The sequence below is a fragment of the Paroedura picta genome, chromosome 8 (assembly GCF_049243985.1).
Source record: "Paroedura picta isolate Pp20150507F chromosome 8, Ppicta_v3.0, whole genome shotgun sequence".
In the NCBI taxonomy this organism is placed as follows: domain Eukaryota; kingdom Metazoa; phylum Chordata; class Lepidosauria; order Squamata; family Gekkonidae; genus Paroedura; species Paroedura picta.
Window position 1 is genome coordinate 82,241,920 of NC_135376.1, and position 25,359 is coordinate 82,267,278.

Here is a 25,359-nt window from a genome sequence, read left to right on the forward strand (position 1 = left end):
ACCAGACTGGCATACTGAAAAGCTTGTTTAGATAAGATGTGAGAGATCTATGATAAAGAAGAATCTGATAATGATCTGAAGATTGTATATGTTAAACTATGGGGTCAATGAAGTATCTGGTCTGTAACTTTAAGATGATGTAAAAGAACAGAATATGTATTGTTAAATATAAGCTCGAGGCATTTCTTTCCTAAATAGTAGTTATAGTATAAAATTATATGTAGTATTTCTTATTCCTTTTTCATATTTTTTCTAAATAAATAAAAATGCATTTTAAAAAGAAAGATCTGACATTCTGCTATGTAACAGATACAGATCAGACACCTGACATAGCTTAACATTTGCATTTTTGATGTGGAACATCTACTGGCACAGTCCCTATAACTGAAATGATAAAGGACGTGACATCTGTTGTCCCGCCTTAGGAAGCATGCCAGTAGATGGCCTGCAGTGGTGGCAGTGGCAACAGAGCAATGAGCAACCTTCAGTGCTGTGGCTCACTGCTCAGGCACCACAGCTGCCAATCTTCCGAGGCTGACCCTGCACTCAGAAGAACAGGCGCTGCCTCAGAAGACACTCAGCAGTGGCACCAGAGTAATGAGCAGGCCTCAGTGCTGGGGCACCTTGCTCAGGCACCACAGCTGCCTGTCTTCTGATATCAGCTCTACCCTTGGAAGAGCAGGAGCGGCCTCAGAAGATGCTCGGTGGCACCAGCAGCACCAGAGCGATGAGCAGGACTCAGTGCTGGGGCTCCCTTGCTCAGGTGTCACAGCTGCCAGTCTTCCGAAGCTGCTCCCATGCTTGGAAAAGCAGGAGCGGCCTCAGAAAACATTAAGTGGTGGCATCCTCCTGATTTCAAGGGGAAGGACCATTCACGGTAAGTGATTCAATGGTCGTTCCACATAAAGGGGGAGAATCATTGTTGGTAGACTTTTATTTTGAAGTAGCAATACAATTTCCCAGTACAATTCCTTCTTCCAGCAGTGGAAAAAGTCTCGCATTATCATGTAAAGAAAACAAGAGCTCAAATGGCCCTTTGAGCACAAAGGCAAGGGACACTAAGTCCATTCTTTCTCATACCTTACTTATCGTACTTAATTGAAACATTTTTCTCCCAGCCTTGCTCGTTTCTGGGTTTTGAACCTGGTTAGAAAAGCCATGTTTCAAGTTCTAGAGCACTTCAAGGGAAGATAAGAGAAAGAGCAGAACTTTGCTACTTTTCACCTATAAGCTCTCTTTGATCAAAAACAGGTTTTCCACACACTTGGGAATTAAAACCAAATATAACAAAAGAAAACATGCAAGGATATAATCATGCAAATGCCTTGTTCAGTAAAAGCTTTGTTACCTTGCATTCCTAGAGAATGGTGGTTACCAGTTAACGAAATGTTTCAGATCCTTAAGGCCTTTGATATGCCCTCCAAGGAATCTGCCACAACCAAATCCCATTCCAATGAGAATGGTATGTCCAGAGCACTCATTAAGACCCTTCCCCTTACCCCTAATCCCTGCAATGTAGCATGTAGCAAACTGACCAGTTGTCCATGAGCCCTCTAAAATAGCTGGCTATCAACAGCTTGAGCAGGCTGAGTAGGGAGGAGGTACCTAAGGATGACATTAGCTGGCAGTGCCAGCTGTCAGAAACTTGGCAATTGCCTGAGACATCACTCTGGGGGAAAGTGAGAGAATGGGATGTGTGTGCACCTGAAGACACATGTCCATGTGGCCAAAGGAGAGGAGCTTGCCCTCTGGGTAATACCAGTGAATATTCTGGATAATCAAGGGCTGGATAATGAAGGTTTGACCATGTTCCTCACGAACAAAATGAGCCAACACCCCTCTCTAACATTTCTGTTATTTAGACACTGTGGAAGGCCCATACTCAACTTGTCCTCGAGCAGCTACATTGGTTGCCAATACAATTCTAGATCAAGTTTAAGGTTGTGGTTCTAACCTTCAAGGCCTTATGTGGTCTGTGTATCTGAGGGACCACCTTCCCCCTTATGCTCCATAGGAACGTTATGATCTTCGAATACCAACATGTTTGTGGTCCCTGGCCTGAAAGTATCTCTGGCCTTGACCCTGGCTCCAACCAGGTGGAATCAGTTGTCAGCCAAGATCCAGGCCCTGATGAAATTCTTAAATTCCGCAAGACCTTTATAACGGTGCTATCCCACCAGGCTTGTGGGTGAGTCCACAATAATTTTTTAAAAATTGTATGGGCCTCCCTTCTATCCTCCACATGGAGCATGGGGTAGTCATTGTTATATTGATAGCATGTGAAACTGAATTTAAATAGGTTGTAAACTGCCCTGAGCCTGTTTAATTTAATAACAGCTATTGTAATTGTAATAATAAAGCATCTCTATTAACATGGCTGCAATAGCCTGTCCACGGTATGATAACAGGGGCAGAGGTCTCTGTCTCAGCTTGAATTTTGGCACAAAAAATAGACAGTGTCTCATATTTACAAATGCTAACATAGCTATATTTACCTCTTTGGTTGTTGGTAATGATTTGTTTCTGTTTCGTTACTAAGGGACTTTTTCAAGACATGGCTAAGCCAAGTATCAGTTCTCCAAAGTGAAGCATCCGAGGCTGAGTAACATCCCTGCAGTGACTTACTACCTTCATACTTTCAACCTAGCTAATTAAAGAGCATTCAGTTAAGCAATTCTGTTGTTGGAGAGAGAGCAGATGCCCAGTCATAATTAATGGTGGGAGGCTGTTGCTGATTGGATGGCAGTAGCCAGCCAATCTAAATACACCATAATTTCTGAGGTGATTCCAGCGTTAGGCAGTCTTCAAGCAGAAACTGAATACTTATGATGGATGCTTTGAGCAGAGGGCTGATGGCCTCTATGCCTCCTTCCAACTCTATGATTCTATTAAGAGCAGTGTATCTGAGAACTTAGGAGTGTCAGCTGTGCAACTTGCTTTACTTGAGCCATATATGACCAATGTGTTCTCTCAAATATTAGTTCTGGAACAGTAACTCTTTTAATGGGAGTAAGTCTTTTAATGGGAGTTTTAATGGGGTTTTAAGACACTGTAACCCACCACGAGACATTTGGGAGTGGCGGGAAATAAATCAAAATAACAACAACAACAACAACAACAACATCTTTATGTCAAGAGATCTCTATGCTCTCTGCCTGCTGGTTTGGACCTCCTACATTTCAATGGGGGGGGGGGGGGGAGGCACCAGGAATGTTCATTTTTTATGTAATTGTGTGTGTCCTACCACTGAACTATGACTGCTGCAGCCAGATGGCTTTTGTGAAACCTTAGAAAGAGAAGCAATCAGTACTGATTTGGTTGATGGACCTGTAATGGTATGTGGCTTACTTTAGGCTGGAGGAAGACTTCAAGCTTTGCATATTGGAGTGGTAGTTCTTGTATACCTTTAAATACAGTCAAAGTTCCTGCAGCAGATTTCTTAACTCCCTCATCTGCCTTGCTCTTGTCTCCCTTTGCAGGTGTCCAACCTCTATCTCTATGACAGTGTGCTCATGTTGGCCAATGCCTTCCACAGAAAGCTAGAAGACAGGAAATGGCACAGCATGGCAAGCTTGAACTGCATGAGGAAATCCACCAAGCCTTGGAACGGAGGCCGATCCATGCTGGAGACCATTAAGAAGGTAAGAGGAAGGCAACAGGAGGCCAGTCCTTGTCCTCGCTTCACTTAGCAGGCAAACTTCCTGTGTTCCAGGGGGCAGCAGGATCAATTGGAAGGCCAAAAAACCAGCATGAGAATCACAAAGTTGGTTTCTCAGCATAGCTTTAGGCAGGAGCCACTCGCCAGCTTGCTCTCAGCCTCTTCCTGCTGCTGGGCAGTTGGGCACAAAGAAACCAGGGAAACTCATAGCCTCTTCTATGCCTTGATTCCAACACAGGGCAAGGCTAACATGGAGTGATTCTTGGCACTAAAATCAAATACTGGATGAATCTCAACATAAACGGATGTCATAGTGTTGGTCCCTCCCCTCTGGGTTTCTCCACATCACTGATATTGCCAAGCAATATATATTTATTATATATTTTTATTTACTTCTACAAACATCTCCCACTGATTCTTTTCCTTTCCTTTTTACTTGGGAGTCTTCCCATTCCTACCCACATGGTGTAGTGGTTGAGAGCAACGGCTTCCAATCTGGGAAGCTGTGTTTGATTCCCCATTCCTCCTCCACCTGTAGCCAGCTGGGTGACCTTGAGCTCATCCCAGCCCTGATAGTGCTGTTCTGACCAAGCAGTCCTCTGAGAGCTCTCTCTGCCGCACCTACCTCACAGAATACCTGTTGTGGGGAAGGCGATTGTAAGCTGCTTTGGGATTCCTTCGGACAGTGAAAAGCAGGGTATAAAAAACAACTCTTCATCACGATAACACAATTTCTTTCCTCTCAGAGGTCACAACTAATATATTCCCTGTCTGGCAGTGTCTATTTATTTATTAAATTCAATTAAACCCCGCCTTTCTCCCAAAGGGAGACCCAAAACAACTTACACCACTCTCCTCCCCTCCATTTTATCTTTATAACAACAGTTCTGGGAGTTAGGCTTGGTGGAGAGGGCCAAAGTCACCCATCGAGCTGTGGATGGTGTTCATTGGACAAAGCCACACATTTGCAAGACATTTCGAGGTTTGTATCAAAAGTAGCTTTGTCTTCTGGTCCTAAAATTACACCTCCTGTTCCCTTAGGGTCATATTACAGGACTCACGGGTGTCATGGAGTTCAGAGAAGACGGAGCCAACCCCTATGTCCAATTTGAAATTCTCGGAACCAGCTACAGTGAAACATTTGGCAAGGATGTGCGAAGGGTAATGGTGTTTTATTTATCTTTTTTGCTTCCACCGCTACACAAGAATCGTACCGTGCTTATCCAAGGGGAAAAGATGCTATTGTTTTACAGTGAATGGTAAAAGTACTTTTGTTCCCAGCACTGACAATATCGTAATAATATTTTCTAATTCCTCATGCACTTAAAATGTGAAAGATAACCATTTTAGCCCGTCAGGGGGGAGTCCGGCAAATTGTTCTCGAATGTGCCATATCCTTTAATCTCTTCCAACGCTGATGCTGCGAGCATAACACTGGGGGTGGCACAACTCTGCTTGAAGGTCATTTCAGGTGAATTATGGTACGGGTGGTGTAACCGAGGCTTGTCTTAATCGGGCAACTAAGTGGGTTATTAAATTTCTCGTCTCTGCAAAGCCTTCCAAGGGAATCCAGAAAAGGACAAGAAAAAAAAAAGTTATATATAAAGAAGGATGTGATAATGTAGCGAAGCAAAGAGAACATTGGACCGATGCCGCTTTGCACTTTAGCTGCCTGAAATGTTAGCTGGGTGGCTCGTCCTCAGAGAAGGAGCTTTGGGAATTGAACTCTGCCCATGTCAAGATTAGGGTTTTTTTTCTGACACCTTCCTCTGTGTGCACACAGCACAAATACAAACACTGCTTCTCTATGCCACGGGTAGTCAAGCTGCAGCCCTCCAGATGTCCATGGACTACAAATCCCATGAACCCCTGCCAGCATTTGCTGGCAGGGGCTCATGGGAATTGTAGTTCATGGACATCTGGAGGGCCGCAGAATGACTACCCCTGCTCTATGCTCTAGGACAGTGGTCCCTAACCTTTTTATCACCGGGGACCACTCAACGCCTTTTACTGAGGCCCGGTGGGGGGGTAGTTTACTCCTCTACTCTCAACCACTGCCCTAACGCTCTCTGATCGCTATGGTAATGTTTAAACATCCCTTCAAAATAAGATACAGACATGCCACAACAATGAAAAGTGTTGTAAAGGGCTAGGGGGATGAAGTAAAGGGCCGGGGGGGGGGGGGGGGAAGAAGGCGTCCTTCAGGGCCCACCTCCAATTAGTGGAAGGACCACATGTGGTCCACAGCCCACAGGTTGGGGATCACTACTCTAGGAGAAGGGTAGCCAAACTCGCTCTCCAGATGTCCATGGTCTACAAGGCTCATGGTAATTGTAGTTCATGGACATCCAGAGAACCACAGTTTGGCTACCCCTGCTCTAGGAGGACTGTAGCTCTTTATTTGCCAGGAAAACATAGGTCAAGAATAAGCAAGTGTCTTGTTAGCAAGGTATTCCCCCCCCCCTTTCTTTTTCTTCCACCATGAATCTTCATGGACTAGCGTTAGCTTCTTCAAATGATGCCAGTGAGTTTTCTTCTGTCGAGAAACAGAATTCACTCATCACATGTGAACAAATGGCATGTAGACCATGAACCCTTGCACTGGGACAAAGGCACGTTGGCTTATACGATGTGGTTGAACTTCCGTTTATTTTTGCTTTTAACTACAGACTAATGCCAGCCATTGCCCCTCTGGCATGATTGATAATGACAAGGGCAGAAATGAATCATTTAGTGGGGAAGACAGTTGATGAAAAAATGGCCAATAAGGTTATGGTTTAATATTCTTTTTCCACATCTTCTTCACCTTTATTCCTTATATAGAAATAGCTGTCAAGCTAACATCACACATGGTTCTGATGTCCATTTTGGTTCTCTGAAGGGCAGAGTGTAGGTTATTTACTTAGCATATGGTAGAGTTACACACAGGAAGCAAATAATAATCTGAAAAATGAAACAATGGGTATACAGACAGATTGGGCAATCCCCTATAAATAAAAATATCTACATTTACAATCCACCCAGTTGGAGCTGGGGAGAGTATAAAGAGCTCCATCACATCTCCCTTGAAATCACAATGTTCACATTCCTGTGACAAATGAAAAATAGTTTGGCGGGCTGCACCACAATCACATTTGGGTCCTGGTATTTTGGCCCATTTAAACAACAGGCCTGCACAACTTTCAAAGCCTGTTCATATTTTATTAGCTGTGTTCCTTATTTTCCATGGCAAGTCGTGTTTCTATGCTTATAGAAATGGGGTGAAATGGATTGCATCCATGTTCAGGAATCGGACCATTCATTCCCTGCAGAATTGCAGAATTTGTGCTGATCTTATTGGTGGGTGTCAAGACTTTAGTCTGGATTGGCCGTGTCAGCCAGGTCTTTGTGTATGGGCAATTCTCTGTTTTCAGTTTCTATATTTACAAAGAAGAGCATTGGAGATCCAGGGGAACAATATGACATGTTGTGGGTAGCCCAAAGTTAGCAAATGGTTCTCCAATTGGGATTGGGATGCCAAAGTTAAGAACCACTGCTTAAAGGTAAAGGTATCCCCTGTGCAAGGACGGGGTCTTGTCTGACCCTTGGAGTGATATCCTCTAGCGTTTTCATGGCAGACTCAATACAGGGTAGTTTGCCAGTGCCTTCCCCAGTCATTACCGTTTACCCCCCCCCCCCCCGCCAGCAAGCTGGGTACTCATTTTACCAACCTCGGAAGGATGGAAGGCTGAGTCAACCTTGAGTTGGCTGCTGAGATCGAACTCCCAGCCTCATGGGCAGAGCTTCAGACTGCATATCTGCTGCCTTACCACTCTGTGCCACATAGTTCCTTGGAAATCTCATCACCACTGAAATCCCCTACCTACTCACAGTCTTCAGGGCAGGTGTGGTTCAAAATCTGGAGTACTTTTTGTTTTAATCCTGATTGTAAAATCTCATTCCTTTGGAGTTTAGATAGTTACCAGTTGGGCAGCTACCTGATTTGATGTTACCTTAGGATTTTTTCAGAGCACAGGTGGGCTTGCATGTACTTTTAAGGCTCCAGACTTTCCTATTAGAATGCCAGAAATCCAGATATACAGTTGTTGTTTTTTTGTCTACATGGAGCATTGAGTTCACTGAAGAGTTCATCTGCTACTTCTGAGTATTTTCCGTTGAGAATATTTTGATACTCTGATCGCTCCAACCTGGAATATATTATTTCTGATATTCTCAAGGAATGTCCCTTCTGGCCATGAATTTAACAGCTCCAATAAACTGGCAGTAGTTTTTATGTTTTGGAGGGACCCATCCAAGACATCTATCCAGACCTTCACTGAAACCTTTCCAATTCATGCTTCTAAAGTTCCATCATGGTCTTGGATAAGACTTGACAGCTGGCTGTTGGCTGTTTGGGAAAGCTGACGTCCTGTCAGATGATGCAAATTTTGAATCCTGATTGGACTTTATTCCCTGCTGCTGATCTGAAGGAGCAGCTGTCTGAAGCATCAAAAATGAGATGCAAGCCATGTTCTTCAGCCCAGTCAACGTGCCTCACCATTCTTATCATTTACCATGCATCTCCAATTTCCATGGCGGCTGTTAAAAGTCGTCAACACATATAGAAAGATGAGGGCAGGGTGATAGGATGTGACCATGAAGCTGTAGAAGGTTTGTAAGCATTGACAACATGTCCTTCCCCAACTTTTACAACAATTGTGTGAATGTCATTAATAGCTCTAGCAGTGAATTGACTAGCCAGTTTGTTTGGAATATGAACTGCTCTTATCTATGTAGCGGGATGTGTGCACATGCCTGAGTGGTGCTAATATTTGGGTCTCTGAGGCTTGACTGTGGAGGACTCGCTCATTCAGCTTCCTGACCCTGGATTCAATATATAGTCCCATGTTGTTGTGAGAGGTGGTTTTAGCATTTCTGTAGTCATTTTAACACAGTTCACATGAGCGTATTGTGCATTGGGTGTTCTGTTACAAACAATACAAGCAGAATGGTTTGGTTGGCTAGAAAAATGGATGGGGCTTGGGGAAACCCAGATTCAAATCAGCTGTGAAGTTCGATGACTGACCTCAGACCTGTTGCTACCTCTTGGCCCTGCCCTACCCCCTAGCTTGTCGAGAGGATAAAATAGGAGAGAGATGGTGTGTGCGGTCCTGAGCTCCCTGAAAGTGTAAAAGTAGCACTGCAGCCATACATTGTTGTGCATTACCTTGCTGTTGTTCTGTAGCAATGGTGGCCAACCTGTGGGTCTCCAGAGGACCATGAACTACAGTCACTATGAGCCCTAATAGGTGTAAACCCCAGATAAAACATTACAGATAGGGGTTCATGATAACTGATAACTTCTAATGGGCATTATCCAACCTGTGTGGAAGTGAGGTCAAGAAACTCCAGTTGCAAAATAACATTGAAAGTGAAGTATCCAGTTGAAGTCAGATGGAAATGAGACTAATTATTCCTTTTACTTATTCTAAATGGGTGAGCTCTTTCATCGGATTTCAAAACAACTCTTAAAAATTGTTGAAAGGGTTGGCAATTTTTATTGTTTTTTGTTTGTTTTTTTACTATTTCTGAATGCTGTCCCAATTGTTTCTTCTTTCCCCTAAACCCTAGCCTATAAGAATCTAAGAGGCATCCATGATTAGTGTATAGAACTTTTCCTTTGAGGTAGAGGATTTGATTCAGAGAATTTGGGGTCGGTTTCAGTTCTATATCTGTCTGATAAAGCCCTATTTTCCAGAATTTCTATGTTGAAAGCCTCTAAACCAGGAAGACAAGTGGTGGTCCAGCAAGGATTATTTAGACTCTTTCCAGTGAGACCAAAGGAGGGTTAGGAAAAGAGGGGAAACAAACCCTCTCTAATACCATGTTAATCTTTTGATGGAAGGTTATCATAGCAACTCTCAAGAAATTAAGCAAGTGCAGAATGAATAGCTCATTTGCCCCTTACAGCTAAAAATAATGGAGTATGTATTACATGTAATTAGATAGCATTAAGAACAGGGTGCTGTGTCTGGAACTGTTGTGGCAAACAGGATTTTGCAAAGCTTTATGCTGCTTCTGTGTTCTGCAAAGTAAGTACAGAGCCAGGAGGAGCCCTGCTATGATAGGAGCTTTATGTCTCATTTAGAAGAAATAAGCTTATTTAAATTGATTAAATATAGTGCCAACTTTACAGAGGCAATCTGGCTGAGCCATGATGAGTAGAGCCAAGGGGTCATGTTGGGCTGTCGGTGGATCAGCTCCTTAAGCAGCCTGCGGCTGACCACACAACACTTTGGCATTGGCTGCAGATTGCTGTGCGCCATCCTGCATCAGCTGCAGCTCCGGCATCGTTGTCAGTGTCAGAAACTAGAGACGGGCACAAACCAGCTCCTGAATTGAAGTTTGTGATGAATTTTGGCTGGTTCATGGGTTGTGAACTGAAGCTTGCAGCAAGTCAATTGGCATGAACTTTCTACAAACTTCCAAGCTGTTAATGGCAGTTAATGAAGCGATACATTTCAGACAGGCTGTCTGCACTCTCAGAATGTTTGCCAAACTTCAAAGCTACATAACTTAGATGGCATGTAGAGGAGCATCTGAGGGAGGTCCCCTGTGACTTTGATGTCTCTAGTTTGCACAGGGATCCATTCTATGTACTCCTGAGCCTGTCATTTCCCCTGAATGCACTTTCCTTTGAATGGATGTAACTCAAAACCTGTAAGTCCAATCCTCACCACATTTGAAGGGGAGAAAGAGGAGAGTCACCCAGAAATCCTCTGTGAGTTTGGTGTCTACCTTAAGAAATGGCCAAAGCCTGAAAACCAATCATAGAAACCCAGCAACTAAGATCTGTTGATTGAACTTGGGCTGACGTGTTTTAGAACACCAGAATGGTGAGAGGAAGGGCAGGCATGGAAATGGGGAGACAGATGGAGGAGGTGGAGAAGGAATTAAAGGAAAAAAGTAGTGACAGTTTGACTCTCATAGGTATGTGGAACACCTACCTGCTCCAGGACTCCTTGGTCCGGACCCTCAGCACACATGCACACAGACTCCTCTCCCCACTTCCTCCGCCCCTCTTGACGCTCTCCTCTGCTCCCTCTCCATTTTGTCCAGTATGATCAGGTCCCTCCCTCTATAGCCTGTGGCCACCTTAGACCAAACATTGCCTGTGGGCATCCACCAGGGCAGTGGTGACTGTTATCGGAAGGGTTGAGGGATGGCACGGGGGATGTAGATTGTTGATTTCTGCTGCCAATTTTGATTGTACTGGGGTTTTTATCTGTTTTTTTATGTAAACCTCCATGAGCTGGCCGGGCCAAGAGTAGTGGTCAATCAATCAATCAATCAAAGTTTTTTTTGTATTCACGTTCCATAAGCCAATAGCATTTAAGTATTTGGGTAATTTTTAACCAATCCATGTAATGAATATCCATTGTAGTAAGTTTCTGTAGAACGAACAAAGAACAGTGTAAAAAAAAACTGTCCTAGATGGAAGGATTTCTCACAGAACTAAGCTATCTTGGATCAAGTGGCCATCTCATGTCAGGATACGACCTTGCCGGTATTCGCCAGCAAATAAGTATGGTTAATTCTGCAAACTACAAGCTGTGGCAAGTGAATTTAGTAGTGATTCAGGCATATGATATCCCAGAAATACCACACAATGATTTAATACAGTGCGACAAAGTAGAATCTAAAAGTTCATAATAATTTCATTGCTGGACTGAGGGCTACCATCTCTGGAACACTTGGAGTTTTTGGAGGTGGATCCGGGGAGGGGGGGGGGGGGCTTTGAGGCAAGAAGGAATGCCTCATATATCCTCCTAAGCAGCCATTTTCTCCAAGGGAAATTGTTTTTATTGTCTTGAGATCTATTGGAATTTCAGGAGGTTTCCAGGTACCACCTGGAGTCTGGCAACCCTAAATGCCCTTAAAGAATATTCAGCACAAGAAAGAGTAGTGAGAGATTTAAGTTATTAGGCTTATCTCTTAAGGGCTCTTTTAAATATGTATTTTAATGGCGGGTTATATACCTCTTCTAGTAGCTACTTTGTGTCTGTTCTATTCCTCTGTCCTTTGACCACAATAAACGACTGCTTTGATTGTCCTCTTTTAAGGAACAAAAAGAGCTGAGTTTTTCTACCCTGCTTTTTGCTACCCAAAGGAATCTCAAAGCAGCTTATAATTGCGTAGCCTTAAGAGAACTGCAACTATTCCAAGGACATCCAGCTGGCTGCATGTGGAGGAGGAGTGGGGAATCAAATCTAGTTCTCCAGATTAAAGGCCACTATGCCAAGTTGGCAACTGTAGCTCCAGTGCATGAACAGCAACTCTGTGGTTTCAGTGCATGGACACTGTTGGTGTCATAGAATCATAGAATCATAGAATCAGAGTTGGAAGGGGCCATACAGGCCATCTAGTCCAACCCCCTGCTCAACGCAGGATTAGCCCTAAGCATCCTAAAGCAATTCCTTCTCCACCTCCCCCATCTGTCATGAAAGGTCATGTTCAGTTGGGGTGGGAGGAGAATACTTGAACACTCTTATAATTTGTGCTGGATTTATTTGCCTTGTTTGGTTATCTCCTCCATATTAATCAGAATTTTTTCAGTCAGCGTGTGATTAAATTAATCCTTCCTTCCTTCCTTCCTTCCTTCCTTCCTTCCTTCCTTCCTTCCTTCCTTCCTTCCTTCCTTCCTTCCTTCCTTCCTTCCTTCCTTCCTTCCTTCCTTCCTTCCTTCCTTGGCCATTAAGTCTATTCCTTCCTTGGCCATTAAGTCACAGTTGACTTATGGCAAACTTGTTGGAATTTCAAAACAAGAGGCATTCACAGGTGTTTTATGATTGCCTGTCTTCATGTCATCACCCTGATATTCCTTGGATGTCTCCCATCCAAATATTAGCCAGAGCTGACCCTGCTTACCTTCTGAGATCAGACAAGAATGAGATAACCAGTCAATACAACCTTTTCTTTTTCTTTTTTTTTAAGCCAATCAGTTGAACAGGCTAGCCAGGGCTCTCCGGGTCAGGGACTCAGTATGACACAATAATGTGAAAGTTCTGAAGAGAAGGAACATTCTGAATGGGGTTAATGTTTCTCCTTCTGCTAGAATGAGAAGTATGAAGGCAAGAGGAGGGGCTCAAATCCAAAGCACCCAAATCACACTTCCCTGGTTTGGATTTGGTTGAATTCAAAGCAATGGAGCATCATTAAAGTCACTTGGAGAGGGGTCGGAAATGGTTCCTGTTGGTAGCAGAGGAGGTCCCACAGTTTAAAGCCATTACTGTGAGTCCTCTCCTCTGCTGACAACAGGAACCACTGTCTGTCCTCCTCCAAGTGACAACCTTTCAGAAACCTCAAAAAGAGCCCTCATGTCCCCTCGCAACCTCGTCTTCTCCAGGATTAACATTCCCAGGTCCCCAGACCTCAGATCATTCTCATTGTTCTCCTCTGTACTTTCTCAATACTTGACTGATTCCACACTTCAGTATTTTAGGAATTCTGTTGCTGATAGAATGTTAATGTGGATTGAGACCAGAGAGTGTTAGCTGGATGGTGGCCATTCTGTTTTCAGACACTAATCTTAGAATTAGTTTGTGCTTTACATTATTGCAGGGATAATAGGCCTTTGTTTCTGCTCTTGAAGTAAATTGCAGCCTTGGAATAATTCCTTTGCATTGCGATCCTGAACACACAGCCTTCTGTTGTCCACTGAAACAGAGGCTTGGAAGCCTATAACTCTGGAGTGCATCTTGTATTCACATTCTGATTTAATTCCAGTTAGAGCCATAAAATATTACTGTAGCTGTAAAGGGGCATCTGTATAAATATGTGATTCAATACTGAAACAATAAGTCCGCTCTTTGCTTTTGGAGGGAAGTTATTAGGGTTTTATACAGCATTAATGTGCATAAAATGTATTACAGACGTTTTATAGAGATATGTGGTTTCTAAAATCTTTCCCCCGGAAAAATATCAGTGCTTAAAAGTAGATATTTGCTTTTTAAAAAAAAAAAAGAGCAGTTGAACTTTTGACCTAAGTATAGCCCAAATTGTACATAAATCCTAATATTTGATGAGAAGTTTGAAATGAGCTTGTTTGAACTGTTGGGTTTTTTGTGTTTGTGTGTGTGTGTGTTTTTGTCACTCTTTTGTCTTAATTATTTGGAGGGATGCTGGGTTGTATGCAGAAGATGAAAGCCCTATAAAAACGAGTTCTCTAATTTTCAGCAGGTGGAGGTGATTTCAGGAAACTCTTTGTATGTGCTACAGACCATCTCCTCAATGTTTAGTGTTAGAAATGCTTTTGTTGCAATGAGAGCCAGTTTGGTGTAGTGGTTAGGAGTGCGGACGTCTAATCTGGCGTGCCAGGTTCGATTCTGCGCTCCCCCACATGCAGCCAGCTGGGTGGCCTTGGTCTCGCCACGGCACTGATAAAACTGTTCTGACCGAGAAGTGATATTAGGGCTTTCTCAGCCTCACCCACCTCACAGGATGTCTGTTGTGGGGAGAGGAAAGGGAAGGCGACTGTAAGATGCTTTGAGCCTCCTTCGGGTAGAGAAAAGTGGCATATAAGAACCAACTCTTCTTCTTCTTCTTCTGAATTTGAAGTCAAAATGGAATGGGCAAGTGGATTTGGTGATGGTGCTTTTATCTCCAGATTATCTGACCTAGGAGGGTTTTTTTGTACATTTCATACTTTCATAAGAGAAATGATTTTGGCAGTGTGGCATGGTGGTCAGGAGCCTCAGACTAGGACATGGGAGACCCAAGTTTGAATCCGCCTTTGTGCCATGGAAGTTCGCTGGGTGACCATGGGCCAGTGACAGTTCTTTCAGCCTAACCTTCCTCACAGGGTTTTTGTGAGGATAAAATGGAGGATGGGAGAAGGATGGAAAACAGGTTCCATTGGGGAGAAAGGTTGGTACAAATGAAGTAAACAAATTAAAAAAAAAAGAGTTTGTCATGGAGGTATGCGCTGAGATTTCATAGAATAATAGAACCATAGAGATGGAAGGGGCCACACAGGCCATCGAGTCCAATCCCCTGCTCAGTGCAGGATCAGCCTCAAGCATCCGTTTGTTGCCTACAAAGCTACAAATGGCAGTGTAGCTGCCCCATCCCTCCAGTTCTCTGTTTCTTTCTCTCTTCCCTTTAAATAGAAGCTCTAAACCAAGTACAACCAGAAAACGGAGCAGTTGTGATGTAGCAGGTATGATCCATGATATGCCGCAGCAGAATCCACTTTTGAGTTCAAGCCTACAAACTGAAGGATCCTACTTGACGTACATGAGGCATCTCATGCCTTCCTTATGTTTAGTTTCTTTGGCAACAACATTGTGCTCACTTAATTTTGTAAAAGCAAGCATTTTTTTCCCACTCCCAGTTGTTTCTCAGACTGTGGGGAGCGAAGGAGGAACTCTACTCTTGCACACATGCTGTATTTTGCAAGAAACATTCTGTTTTGACTGACAACATTTACCATTGGTTATTCATTTGTGTCTTTTAACCCCCCCTCCCATTTTCTTGAAATATCATCTGTTCCTTAAAATCAGCTTCAACTGTTTCTCTTAGCACTTTCTTTAGAGCAGATTGTAAAAATCATTTTTGGTTGTGTTTGTGATTTCACTTCAGCATGGCGAAAACCCCTGCTTGCAAAATCGGATGTGTTAAGGAAGCAGCCATATGTATTGTGTACAGCATGTAGACAGTTTCAGTGATTAAAATGATCTAGGCCGGGGGTCATCAACCCCCAGTCTGCGGCCCGGTACCGGTCCGCCTAGGCCACAGTACCAGGCCGCCGGCAGCCGTGCCTGCCCCCCCCCCCACAGCGAGAAGCTCCAGGAAGAGGCAAGCCTGGCACGCCCGTGACGCAAACGCGCATGCGCAGTTGCCACGCATGCGCGTTAGTGCCCCTGGTGGTGAAAATGTGCAAGCGCAGCAACTGCGCGTGCACGTTAGCGCGCAGCTGCCATGCAGCACCCTGGCCATCGGTTCTCCCCTCGCCCCAGAGGCGGCCCCTGACGCACGGACACAGGCCTGCCTAAAATATGGTCTTTTCCAACTGTTCCCTAGATAGGTCAACACATTTCTTATTTGACCGAAGCTATTCTTTGAAGGTCAACTGAGAAAAGGTTAGAAAATCACAAATTTGTCTACTAACTGCAGGTCCTGTGAAGCAATAAATTGGGGGAGGACCTCAGCTTTGTGGAGCTTTGGGGAAGCTTGCATCCTTTGGTCCCCACTGGCAAGAAGAGATGGAGTCAGCCAAATTTGGGATTACCAGGCCTACTTGGATAAGCAGTGGAGGGCATAGAGAGGGCATAGACATGGGCAGCTATCCATGACAATGGGTTATCACTTCTGTGAAAACCTGAAAGTGACATCACACCTCTCTAGGAATTGCCAGAATTTCTAGAGTACAACAATAACGTTTGTTATGATTCCTAGAGAGGACTGATTTAACTCCCGGGTTTCTCCTGGAAATGACATCAGTCCTCACTAGAAATTGCCAAAAACATAGTGGTTTTACCATAAATTTCCAGTGATCCTTAGAGTGGTGTGACATCACTTCTGGGTTTTCTCAGAAGTAGTCTTACACTGTTACTGATGGCAATTAAAAATAATCTTTCACTGCTAGTAGGCAAGGCTTTCTTGTTATTATAAGCCACCTTGAACCAAGAGGAAAGGCATGATATAAATATTTAAATAAACAGATAATAGGGGCAGGAAATCTGTCGCTCTCTCATGGATACATGGGAGTCAGCTTGGTGTACTGGTTAAGAGAGGTAGCTTCTAAACTGGCGAGTCGGGTTTGATTCCCCTCTCCTCCACATACAGCCAGCTGGGAGACCTTGGGCTCATCCCAGCACTGATAGAGTTTTTCTGACCGAGCAGTGATATCAGGGCTCTCAGCCACACCTACTTTACAGGATGTCTGTTGTGAGGAGAGAAAAGAGAAGGTGAATGTAAGCCACTTTGAGACTCCTTCTGGTAGAGCAAAGTGACATATAAAAACTAACTCTTCTTCTTCTCCTTCTCCTTTTCCATGACAACCCTAGCCAAATTCCTCCACCTCCTTACCTAGTGCTGTCAGCAATTCCTACTGACTCAGCTATCACCTTTCTTTCTTCGTAGGGATCTCTTGTTTCTTGGATGGCGATCAGAGAAGCAAACATTCAGTGGACAAGTCTGACCCTGCTGACCCCCCCCCCCCACACACACACACACACTAGGCACCCAAGCCAGTACTGGCATATCCCTTTTGATTTCCAACCAATATAACCCTCTTAAAGATGAAATAAAACCGGAAGCTGTATGTTCTCATTGAGATCCTTCTATAGTAATACTAGCAGGATCCATTTGTGTTTGGTAATTAACCACTTGCCTTCACAGCAGCACCGCACACCTGTGACATGCTTTTGATTCCCCCCCTCCCCGAGAACCTGTTGAGATTGCAAACAGGTTATTATGGCATGCCTGAGAGAAAATAAATTCTCCCCGTAAACCCTCTTCCTCTGTCTCTCTCTCTGCCTCTCTCTCTCTCATGCATGCACAAAACCTCTGGATCCTCAACTAAGGAGTAAACAAGCGGAGGCAACCTTCCCAGCCTTGATAATGTGATTGCAAGGCGAGTTGCATAATTTACAGACACACCTTCAAAAACTCACCAGAAGGGCCACGGACAAGAATCAATCTCAGCCGCTTGGTATTCCGGGCATGTTCCGCATTAGTTAACGAACCCACAAATGCTCGTGAAGTCAACGTCTATTTGCAATACAGAAATCTGCTACGGGCCTTGAAACTTTCATTCCTGTGCATAGCCTTGGTGAAGCGCCATCGAAGGGCAATGAATAATACTTTATAGTGATGATGAGCCGAGTGCCTTTTCTTTTTTGCACAAGGAAATACATTTTTAATGTGTCCATTTGAATGACAACTAAATGTATAGTAACTGCAAAGCTCATGCGATGCTGCTTAGAAGACGGGACAGACAATGGGGCCATTCTGGAGCCCCCTCATCACATTCAACCCAAATATGCTTTTCCTAGAGGTGATTACTGGAGATCCGTTCACTTGGAGAAAATGGCTGCTTTGGAAGGTGGCACCTCTATGGCATTAAACCCCATCGATGTCCCAACCCTCGCCCAACCTTGTCCTCCTCAGCCTCCCCCCTAGTCTTCAGGTATTGAGCTGGCAACCCTATTTCATGGCAAAGGAAAGGGATTCAAACCCAGATCTCAGATGCCCTGTCCTCTGTATCAATGTGAGAACAGCCACAAATGTAGCCACAGCAATCTGTAACCAGGGCCTAGTCTACATACAATAGATAATGCACTTTCAATGTGCTTTCGCGGCTGGATTTTCCTGTGCAGAACAGGAAAATCTACTTCTCAAGTGCATTGAAAGTGCATTATCCTATGTGTGCAGACTAGGCCCAGATCTCCATAGTAGGTATCAGCCCAGAGCCTTGCTGTACACATAACCAGTAATTTGGAAGTTTTGCCCTTGTTTGCCCTCTGTTTTGCCCTTGTTCTTGTACTTTAAAGCAGCATGTGTGCTGTTATAGACTCCTCATTCTTCATGGCAGTGGTCCCCAACCTTTCTGAGGTTGGGGACCGGCAGGGCATTGGGGCGCGGCCCGCGCCCCGCGCCCGCGCGGGCCATGCCCCACGCCCCCACATCGGCCGCGGGCCACGCCCCCGCATCGGGCCGTGCTCGTGAGCCGTGCCCGCACATCGGGCCGCGCCCCGCATCGGGCTGCGCCCCGCGAGCTGCACCCGCACATCGGCCGCGCCCGCACGGGCGCGGCCCGGCCCCGATTCCCTCTCCCCGCCCTGCCGCAGTAAGAAGCTTCCCGGGCCACAAGCTTGCGTCCTGGGAAGTTTTTTACTGCGGGGGGGGGCGGGGAGAGGGAGCCGCGGCCCGGCGCCATGGACTTCGCGGCCAGGCACCGGGCCGCAGCCCGCAGGTTGGGGACCACTGCTTCATGGCACAAAAGAAATCCACAACCCCCTTAAAGACGGCAGTAGAACCACCCCAGTGATAAGGGGGGGGGGGGGTTAGGTATATTGTTAACACCACAAGTGCTAACCAATGTGTGCTTCTTCTCTCCAGCTTTCCTCTGAGTGTTTTCTTTAGACATCTCAGACCAACAAATAAGAACATGCAGGGTAATGAAGATGTCCAGACTACACACACCACACTTCCAGTATGCTTCTAGTCAGTCACACCTTTCTAAGTCCTATGATCCCCGCAGGCTTAGAAAGGGGTTGGATTGGATTCCTTTGGATTTCAGTGTCTTTCCCTGAAGCTGCATAGCCTTGCAAATGATGTGGTAGTGGTTTTGCAAGAGCACAGAGATTACTCCTATCCTGAGATTCAATCAGAAGGCCCGCCATGTCTATTTAAAGGTCTTCTATCCATAGAGCTGTGCTCTTCATGGAGTACCCCTGCCATTAAACTCCCCCCCCCCACACACACACACTTCTTGTAATCAGTCTGATACCTGGTTTCCTCCTCTCTTCCTATCATTATTAGTATCAAATGTTTGCCCCCCAGCCGCCCTCCCCCTTGAAATCACTGATTTCAAAGGCACCGCACCAGATTTGCACGGGAGGCATCTGAATTTGCCTTTTAAATACGGCACGTCGACTATCTGATGTACCTAATGACATATTACCTCTAAGATGCGCTTGATTATAGGATTCACCGTTTCTTTCAGATCTGCTCGTTTCCCACACATCTCTTCCCTGACAGGTTTCTTTGAATTATTAGCATCAAAACAAATGAACCTTGCAGCTGATGTTGCACGCCCACACACACACAAAAACCTTTTATGTGTATTGAAGGTGTACTTCCTGTCCTAGTTTTCTTGGTGGGGGTGGATCATTTATATTAAGATACCCATGTGGATGTGGGCCCTGGAGGGCTGTACCTCAGTGCTCTAATTCTAGGAAGCAAGAGGGTACAAATCCATTGGATTCAAATCCAATGCTACACAGGCAAACAGAATATACAGTAATCCAGATTATCTAAGAGTTAAACAAATGACATTTACATATATGCACATCACAAAACATGAGCAGTCCCAAAGAAAAAACTCCAAATATAGGCTCCTTTTCTTTCTTCCTGACTGTTCAATGTAGATTTCCTGAAACATTTTGTTTGCTTGCTTTGGTGAGTGTGGGGCTTGGCATCGTGTCCATTGTTTTTGCTCAGCCGTATTTGTTGCCTTCTGTTTGATTCTGCATATTTTTGAATTCATGTGCTTGCTGGGATGTTTATTGTTTGAAACTAAATAGATTTTCATTAAAAAAAAACACAAAAAGTAAGAGCTCTGCATTGTTCCAGGAAGGTGAAAAGGTCGTATCATTTACCGAAAGCGGCAGTTTGTTGTAATGTCTGTTGGCATTCCTTAGTAGCGCACCGGGTTCAGTGGTGGTGGTGCTGGGCCTTGTGGCATCAGCTGCATAGCCTGGAAACCCCCTGAGCCCAAAAGTCATCACTTCAACCCCACCTGGGCAAGGAGGATTGCAGCCATGTCACACCTGGCTACAGCAGTGAAGATGGCTACTAGCCACAGTGGAGGGAGAGCCCAGCTGCCCCACTGACCCCGGCCACAGTGGAGGGAGACACTGGGCTCAGTGGCTGGTGGAGGGGGGACTTAAAGTCACGCCAGGCTTGATGATGGGGGGGATTTGGGATTTTCCCCCATCAAGTCCCCCCCCACCAAGGTATAAGGAAGGAAAAGTTCAGAATCAGTAGCTATGTGAGGAGAGATTCACATCCTGTGAGTATTGTGGATCCCCACTTGTAGTTTCCTAAAATATAAAGTGTTTCTTTCAAAGTCTTCCCTCTCAGGTAAAGAATATCTGATTAACGTTCAGGGGGGAAAAGATATTATTATACTTTGGAAACTATGAAACCATGAGCAGAATGTTTAGACCACATGTGGCATGTGATACAGCTGCCTGGAGAGCCAGTACTGTGTAGTGGCTCAGAGCATCACATGAAACTGAGCAACTGGCGCACTGTCAGCAACACTCAAACATGTTCACTTTTTGAGCATTTGCAGTTGTCTTGTTCAATGTTTTGCGCACACATTTTCTTCCACTTTTCCCCACATTGTGGCTCCCAGCCTTCATCTACCAATGATTATTGTCAGTGGCTTACAGGAATAGGTGTTTTACCCCCGGCAGCAGGAAGTTGCTTAGTTTATCTCTCTTGCATTTCAGTCTTAGGGCTGCCATTACCCATTTCCAGCTCCCCATCCCTGGGCTGGTACTTAATTGGATGGCGGGGGGGGGGGGGGACGCGCAGAAGAGTGCAATGCCATGTTATTTTTCACCTCCGATGGAAATAACATCATTATGTCACACGAGGCTCTTAGACCCCGTGCTCCAATCTCCACCACCCTCTATCCTCCTGTCAACTGTATTCTGCCTTTCCCAGTTTATCTTACTGACTTATCAGGCAATCCCCAGCTGACTTACTCCAATGATTCATCAATGTTTGTGACTTAGAATGGAGTCTTCCTGCACAGGATTGTACTTCCATGTATTAATTCATGGGAACAGTTGGATCTGGATTGCCATCCTTTGCTCATGCATGCTCACCCACTGCTTTGTCACACCTGTTCACCTCTTGCATCACTTTCCCAGTACATCTGCTGGGGGGAAATTAAGTTGCAGAACTCGTTGATTTTTGGGATGGCTCCGGGAGGAGTTGGATACGTAGGAACCCCCGGGCCTGGTGCTCTGCTTTCTGATTCCTCTCTTTTGGGCAGGACTAGATTGAATACTCCCAACAATTACAGGGATAATTAATGTTACAGGCGGAGGATCATGTCTGTTCAGTATCCAGATGAAGATTACGGCTAACTAGCATGCAACGAGAATAAAGCTTATTGACTGCCCGCATTATGTTGGTTTTAATAAAGCGATTCAGAGCAGCTTAACATGGTTCTAATAAACAGTTTCATTAATGAGAGAGAGAAAAAATGATAATTTTGTTCCCAGCCCATCTAATGGGTTTAATATTCATTTATAGAAAAGATTTATATCCTGCCTTTTAGTCGACTGATCCTCGAGTTGGCTCACAAACTACTTAATAAAGGGGGGGGGGGGGATAAAATTAGTCCAAGTCAGAACAAAGCACGGATCAAATTGCATTTGTATTATCAGACAGGGAGCAAAAATTAAATTTAAATTCCCCTCCCTCTCTAATGGTAATACTTATACTCATTATAAGACATATTCAAGTTCCTTCATGTGTCTGATTCTGTACTTGAAAAATCTGGTAGGTTTAATATTATTTTCTCAAGATTCCAGCGAGAAGACTGGGCCAAAATGCATTGGGCCATCAAGTACTAAAGTAAAGCTCATAATCCCAGCCCTCCTGATACACAAGAAGGCATTGTTCATCTGAGGAATAAAACAGCAGAGCCCTCAGGTGTTAGACTGTACTGTAACACTTTAGCATTATAGTTTAGGAGTACATTGGGAGAACTTCCTTTAGGTTAAAAATTCCCTGCAAACAGAAAACCAGAAGAGGAAGTAAGCGGGGGGGAGGGAGCCTTTTCCCTTGCAGTACATGCTTTTATGCATGTGGAGGGGGTCTGTTTGTATGTAAAAAGAACATATAACCATCAAATCTACCATCTGCAATCCTTTCTGACCCCTCAGAATTCTGCCACTTCACTGACACCTTGCGGTTGTGAGGCATTGCAACCAGACATTGTCTGGCAACCAGAGCTGGGTTGTTGATGGAGCACAACAGTATAGAAGGAGTGGGAGGGGGGACCCAACCTCATGTACATATCCATTAATACAGAAAGTTTCAAGGGGTATCCATTGGAATGTCTGGAAATTTGATGGTAAAACAATAGAGTTTCTGGAGATTCCTAGAGCTACCATTTGTCCTTCTAGGAACATCATGTAATTTACATATTTCACTGGTTTATTCCACTTAGACCCTGCCTTTCTCCCTAATGGGGGACCCAAAGGTGCTTGCATCATCATCCTTCTCCTGTCCATTTTATCTTCTTGACAACTCTATGGCACACGTTAGGCTGCAAGAGTATGCCTAGCCTAAGATCACCTAGTGAGCATCTGTGGCATGAGTGGGGATTTGAACCTGGGTCTCCCAGATCCAAGTCAAGCACTCTGTACCAGGACACCACGCAGTGTCTCTCAGTAAGTACATGATGCTGCCTTAATTTATTTTTTCTCCCCATGCCGCTCAGAGTGGCAGTGGACTGTAAGACATGAGGTGGGGCTCCCTCCAGGGGCATGGCAGTCCTGTTCCCCTCTCCTTCTGGATGTGTGGGCTTCAAGCTTGTAGCCTGCCCCGAGCTTGCAAGAAATTCCTACCCTCAGCCCCCAGCATCCTGCTGCTATCCAATGCAGCAGCATTATAAATTGAGGCGCCCAAAAGTGACCTTGCGGTAATGTTGTGACGTCACTTCTGGTTGTGATCTCACATATTACCAGGCTCACTCTATCAATCTTCCAAAACTCTATGGTTTGATACTGCGTTACTGAAAGTGATAGCATACCCTGTTCAGTCCCACGCCCTAAAGGCTTGTGGGAGTTTGCTGGCAACCCATCTGAGCTTTGGCCAGTAAGGCGGGGTTAGTTTTTTTTAAAAAATTGACCCCAGATTTCTAGAAACAATAGTTGTAATGTGTCTCACATCCTGCCCCAATTCATAATAGATTCTAGGCTCTTTCTGTCAGTGCATTTCTTAGCTGTCCATGTCCTGTTTTAAGTAGTTTTTGAATGATGCATACTTCCTTCTTTGCTTATGGAATTGTGTAGATGCCTCACCCATTATTTTAAAGAGTTTAGGATTTCCCTCTCCCATGGTGGACTTAGAAAGTATTATCTTCAGAAAGATGCTTCACCCTGATATCTACGCATGTAATGGCAGCTGTGCAATTAAAATGACTTCTTTCTTTAAACATTTCTTTCAGTACATTTGAAACTAATTTAAATCATTTCCTTTTTAATATACCATGTTAATCTGGGGAAATTAGCACCACTTCTTCCTTTAAATTTATATAGAGTAAATAGACTAGGGTGTAGTCTGCATGGGGCTTTTTACCCAGTCCCAGTTTGAATGAATCTCTTCCGTCTACACTGAATTTGATTTCCATTTTGATTTTGGGCACTTCAAATTTTCCCTCTGCAACATTCATGATTGATCTGGAGTGACCCTACCTTTACCCCGCAACATCCAGAAGTGAATATAACCCTTCATATTTGAAAAACCAGCATCAGTAAATATGCAGATTTTTGCTTTTTTTTTAAATTAACTCCATTTTCCATGCCTAGCAGCAAAGAAGTCTTCTCTAATTTTCTAGGGCATCAGTTCAAAGACTTCCTGATTCCCAGTTGCAAGGCTTGTCTTAAAGTGACTGTGCTCCAGAAGCCCTGACTTCTCTCAGCAGAGATTTGCTTCTCCTCTGCTGTCTCCAATCCTCTCTCCTCCCTCCATTCAAGAAAAGAAAGAAAGAGGCTCCTGCTGCACTTGTTGTGGGGCGGAATCATTTGGCCATGAAATTGGAGTCACTGTAGGTAGGCAGGTAGTTGTGAGTTCCTGCATTGTGCAGGGGGTTGGACTAGATGATCCTGGAGGTACCTTCCGACTCTATGATTCATCTTATTCTGTTTTTTCTCACACAGAAAAGAGAGATTTCCCTTTCATTTCTCTTCCTCTTTGAAGAAAAATTCGTGTGTCTTTTTGTTCTTCAGCCCTTGTGATTGTTTTATGTTGCACACTACAAGGTGATGTTATAGCAGGATGGTTGGAAGTTTGAAAAGATGTTGCCTGCCTCAGAATGATATTCTGAAATTGGGCAGAGCCCTCCTTCTTGCTGCTCTTCTTTTTTGAATTTCTCTTTGATCAACCATCAATTGATTTTGAGCGGACCCAAAAAAAGATTCTAAAAAGAAGGTAAGAAATAGATGATTGGAATTCAGGAAGAAATTAGGTGGAGAGAAGTGAAGATAATTTCTCAACAACTGTATCGCTGAGAATCAAAGCAGATTACATAGTGTAACTCAATGCAAACAAACAGCATGAAGCATCTAATAAGGAACACAATAGGACTGGGATTACAAAAATTAGAAACCTGTACCTCCTTAGAGGCCAACAAAATTTGGGGCAGCATATCAGCTTTTGTGAGTCACTGCTTGTCTGAAGAAGTGAGTAATAATTAGGGATGTACAAGAAAATGGTAGAAATCCAAAATGGGGTATCCAGCATTCTGTCTTAACAAGAAGAGTTGATTTTTATACCCCTCTTTTTCATTACCCGAAGGAGTCTCAAAGCACCTTACAATCGCCTTTCCTTCCTCTCCCCACCACAGACACCCAGTGAGGTAGGTGAGGCTGAGAGAGCTCTTGGAGATCTGATCAGTGAGTGCAGTTCTAAGAGGACTGTGACTAGCCCAAGATCACACAGCTGGCTCCATTCTGAGGAGCAGGAGATCAAACCTGGCCCTCCAGATTAGAAGCCACCAGATTAGAAGCCATCGCTCTTAACCACTACACCAAGCTGTCAGAGACATTAACAACTATAGTATTTACACCAGAGGAGAAAGAAACAAAGAGGCCCAGCTGAAATTCTGCAAGGCCAATAATTGTAATTACCGCTTTGATTAAGGAACAGAGACTCATCATCCGCTCCTTTCCAAGTGTTACTGTAATAAT

The 25,359-nt window shown here is 44.4% G+C and overlaps 1 protein-coding gene across 12 annotated transcripts in view; it reads left to right on the forward strand.

The window, feature by feature from the left end:
• GRID1 (glutamate ionotropic receptor delta type subunit 1) overlaps window positions 1–25,359 on the forward strand; it is a 982,837-nt gene that overhangs the window by 815,677 nt on the left and 141,801 nt on the right. For all 12 annotated transcript variants that reach the window (XR_013233727.1, XM_077350620.1, XM_077350625.1 and 9 more), the window contains 2 exons: window positions 3,480–3,641; window positions 4,700–4,819. Coding sequence is in view for 11 of the 12 variants with exons in the window: in XM_077350620.1 (XP_077206735.1) it covers window positions 3,480–3,641; window positions 4,700–4,819 (282 nt within the window). In the remaining variant the exon portion in view is untranslated. The remainder of the gene's footprint in view (window positions 1–3,479; window positions 3,642–4,699; window positions 4,820–25,359) is intronic.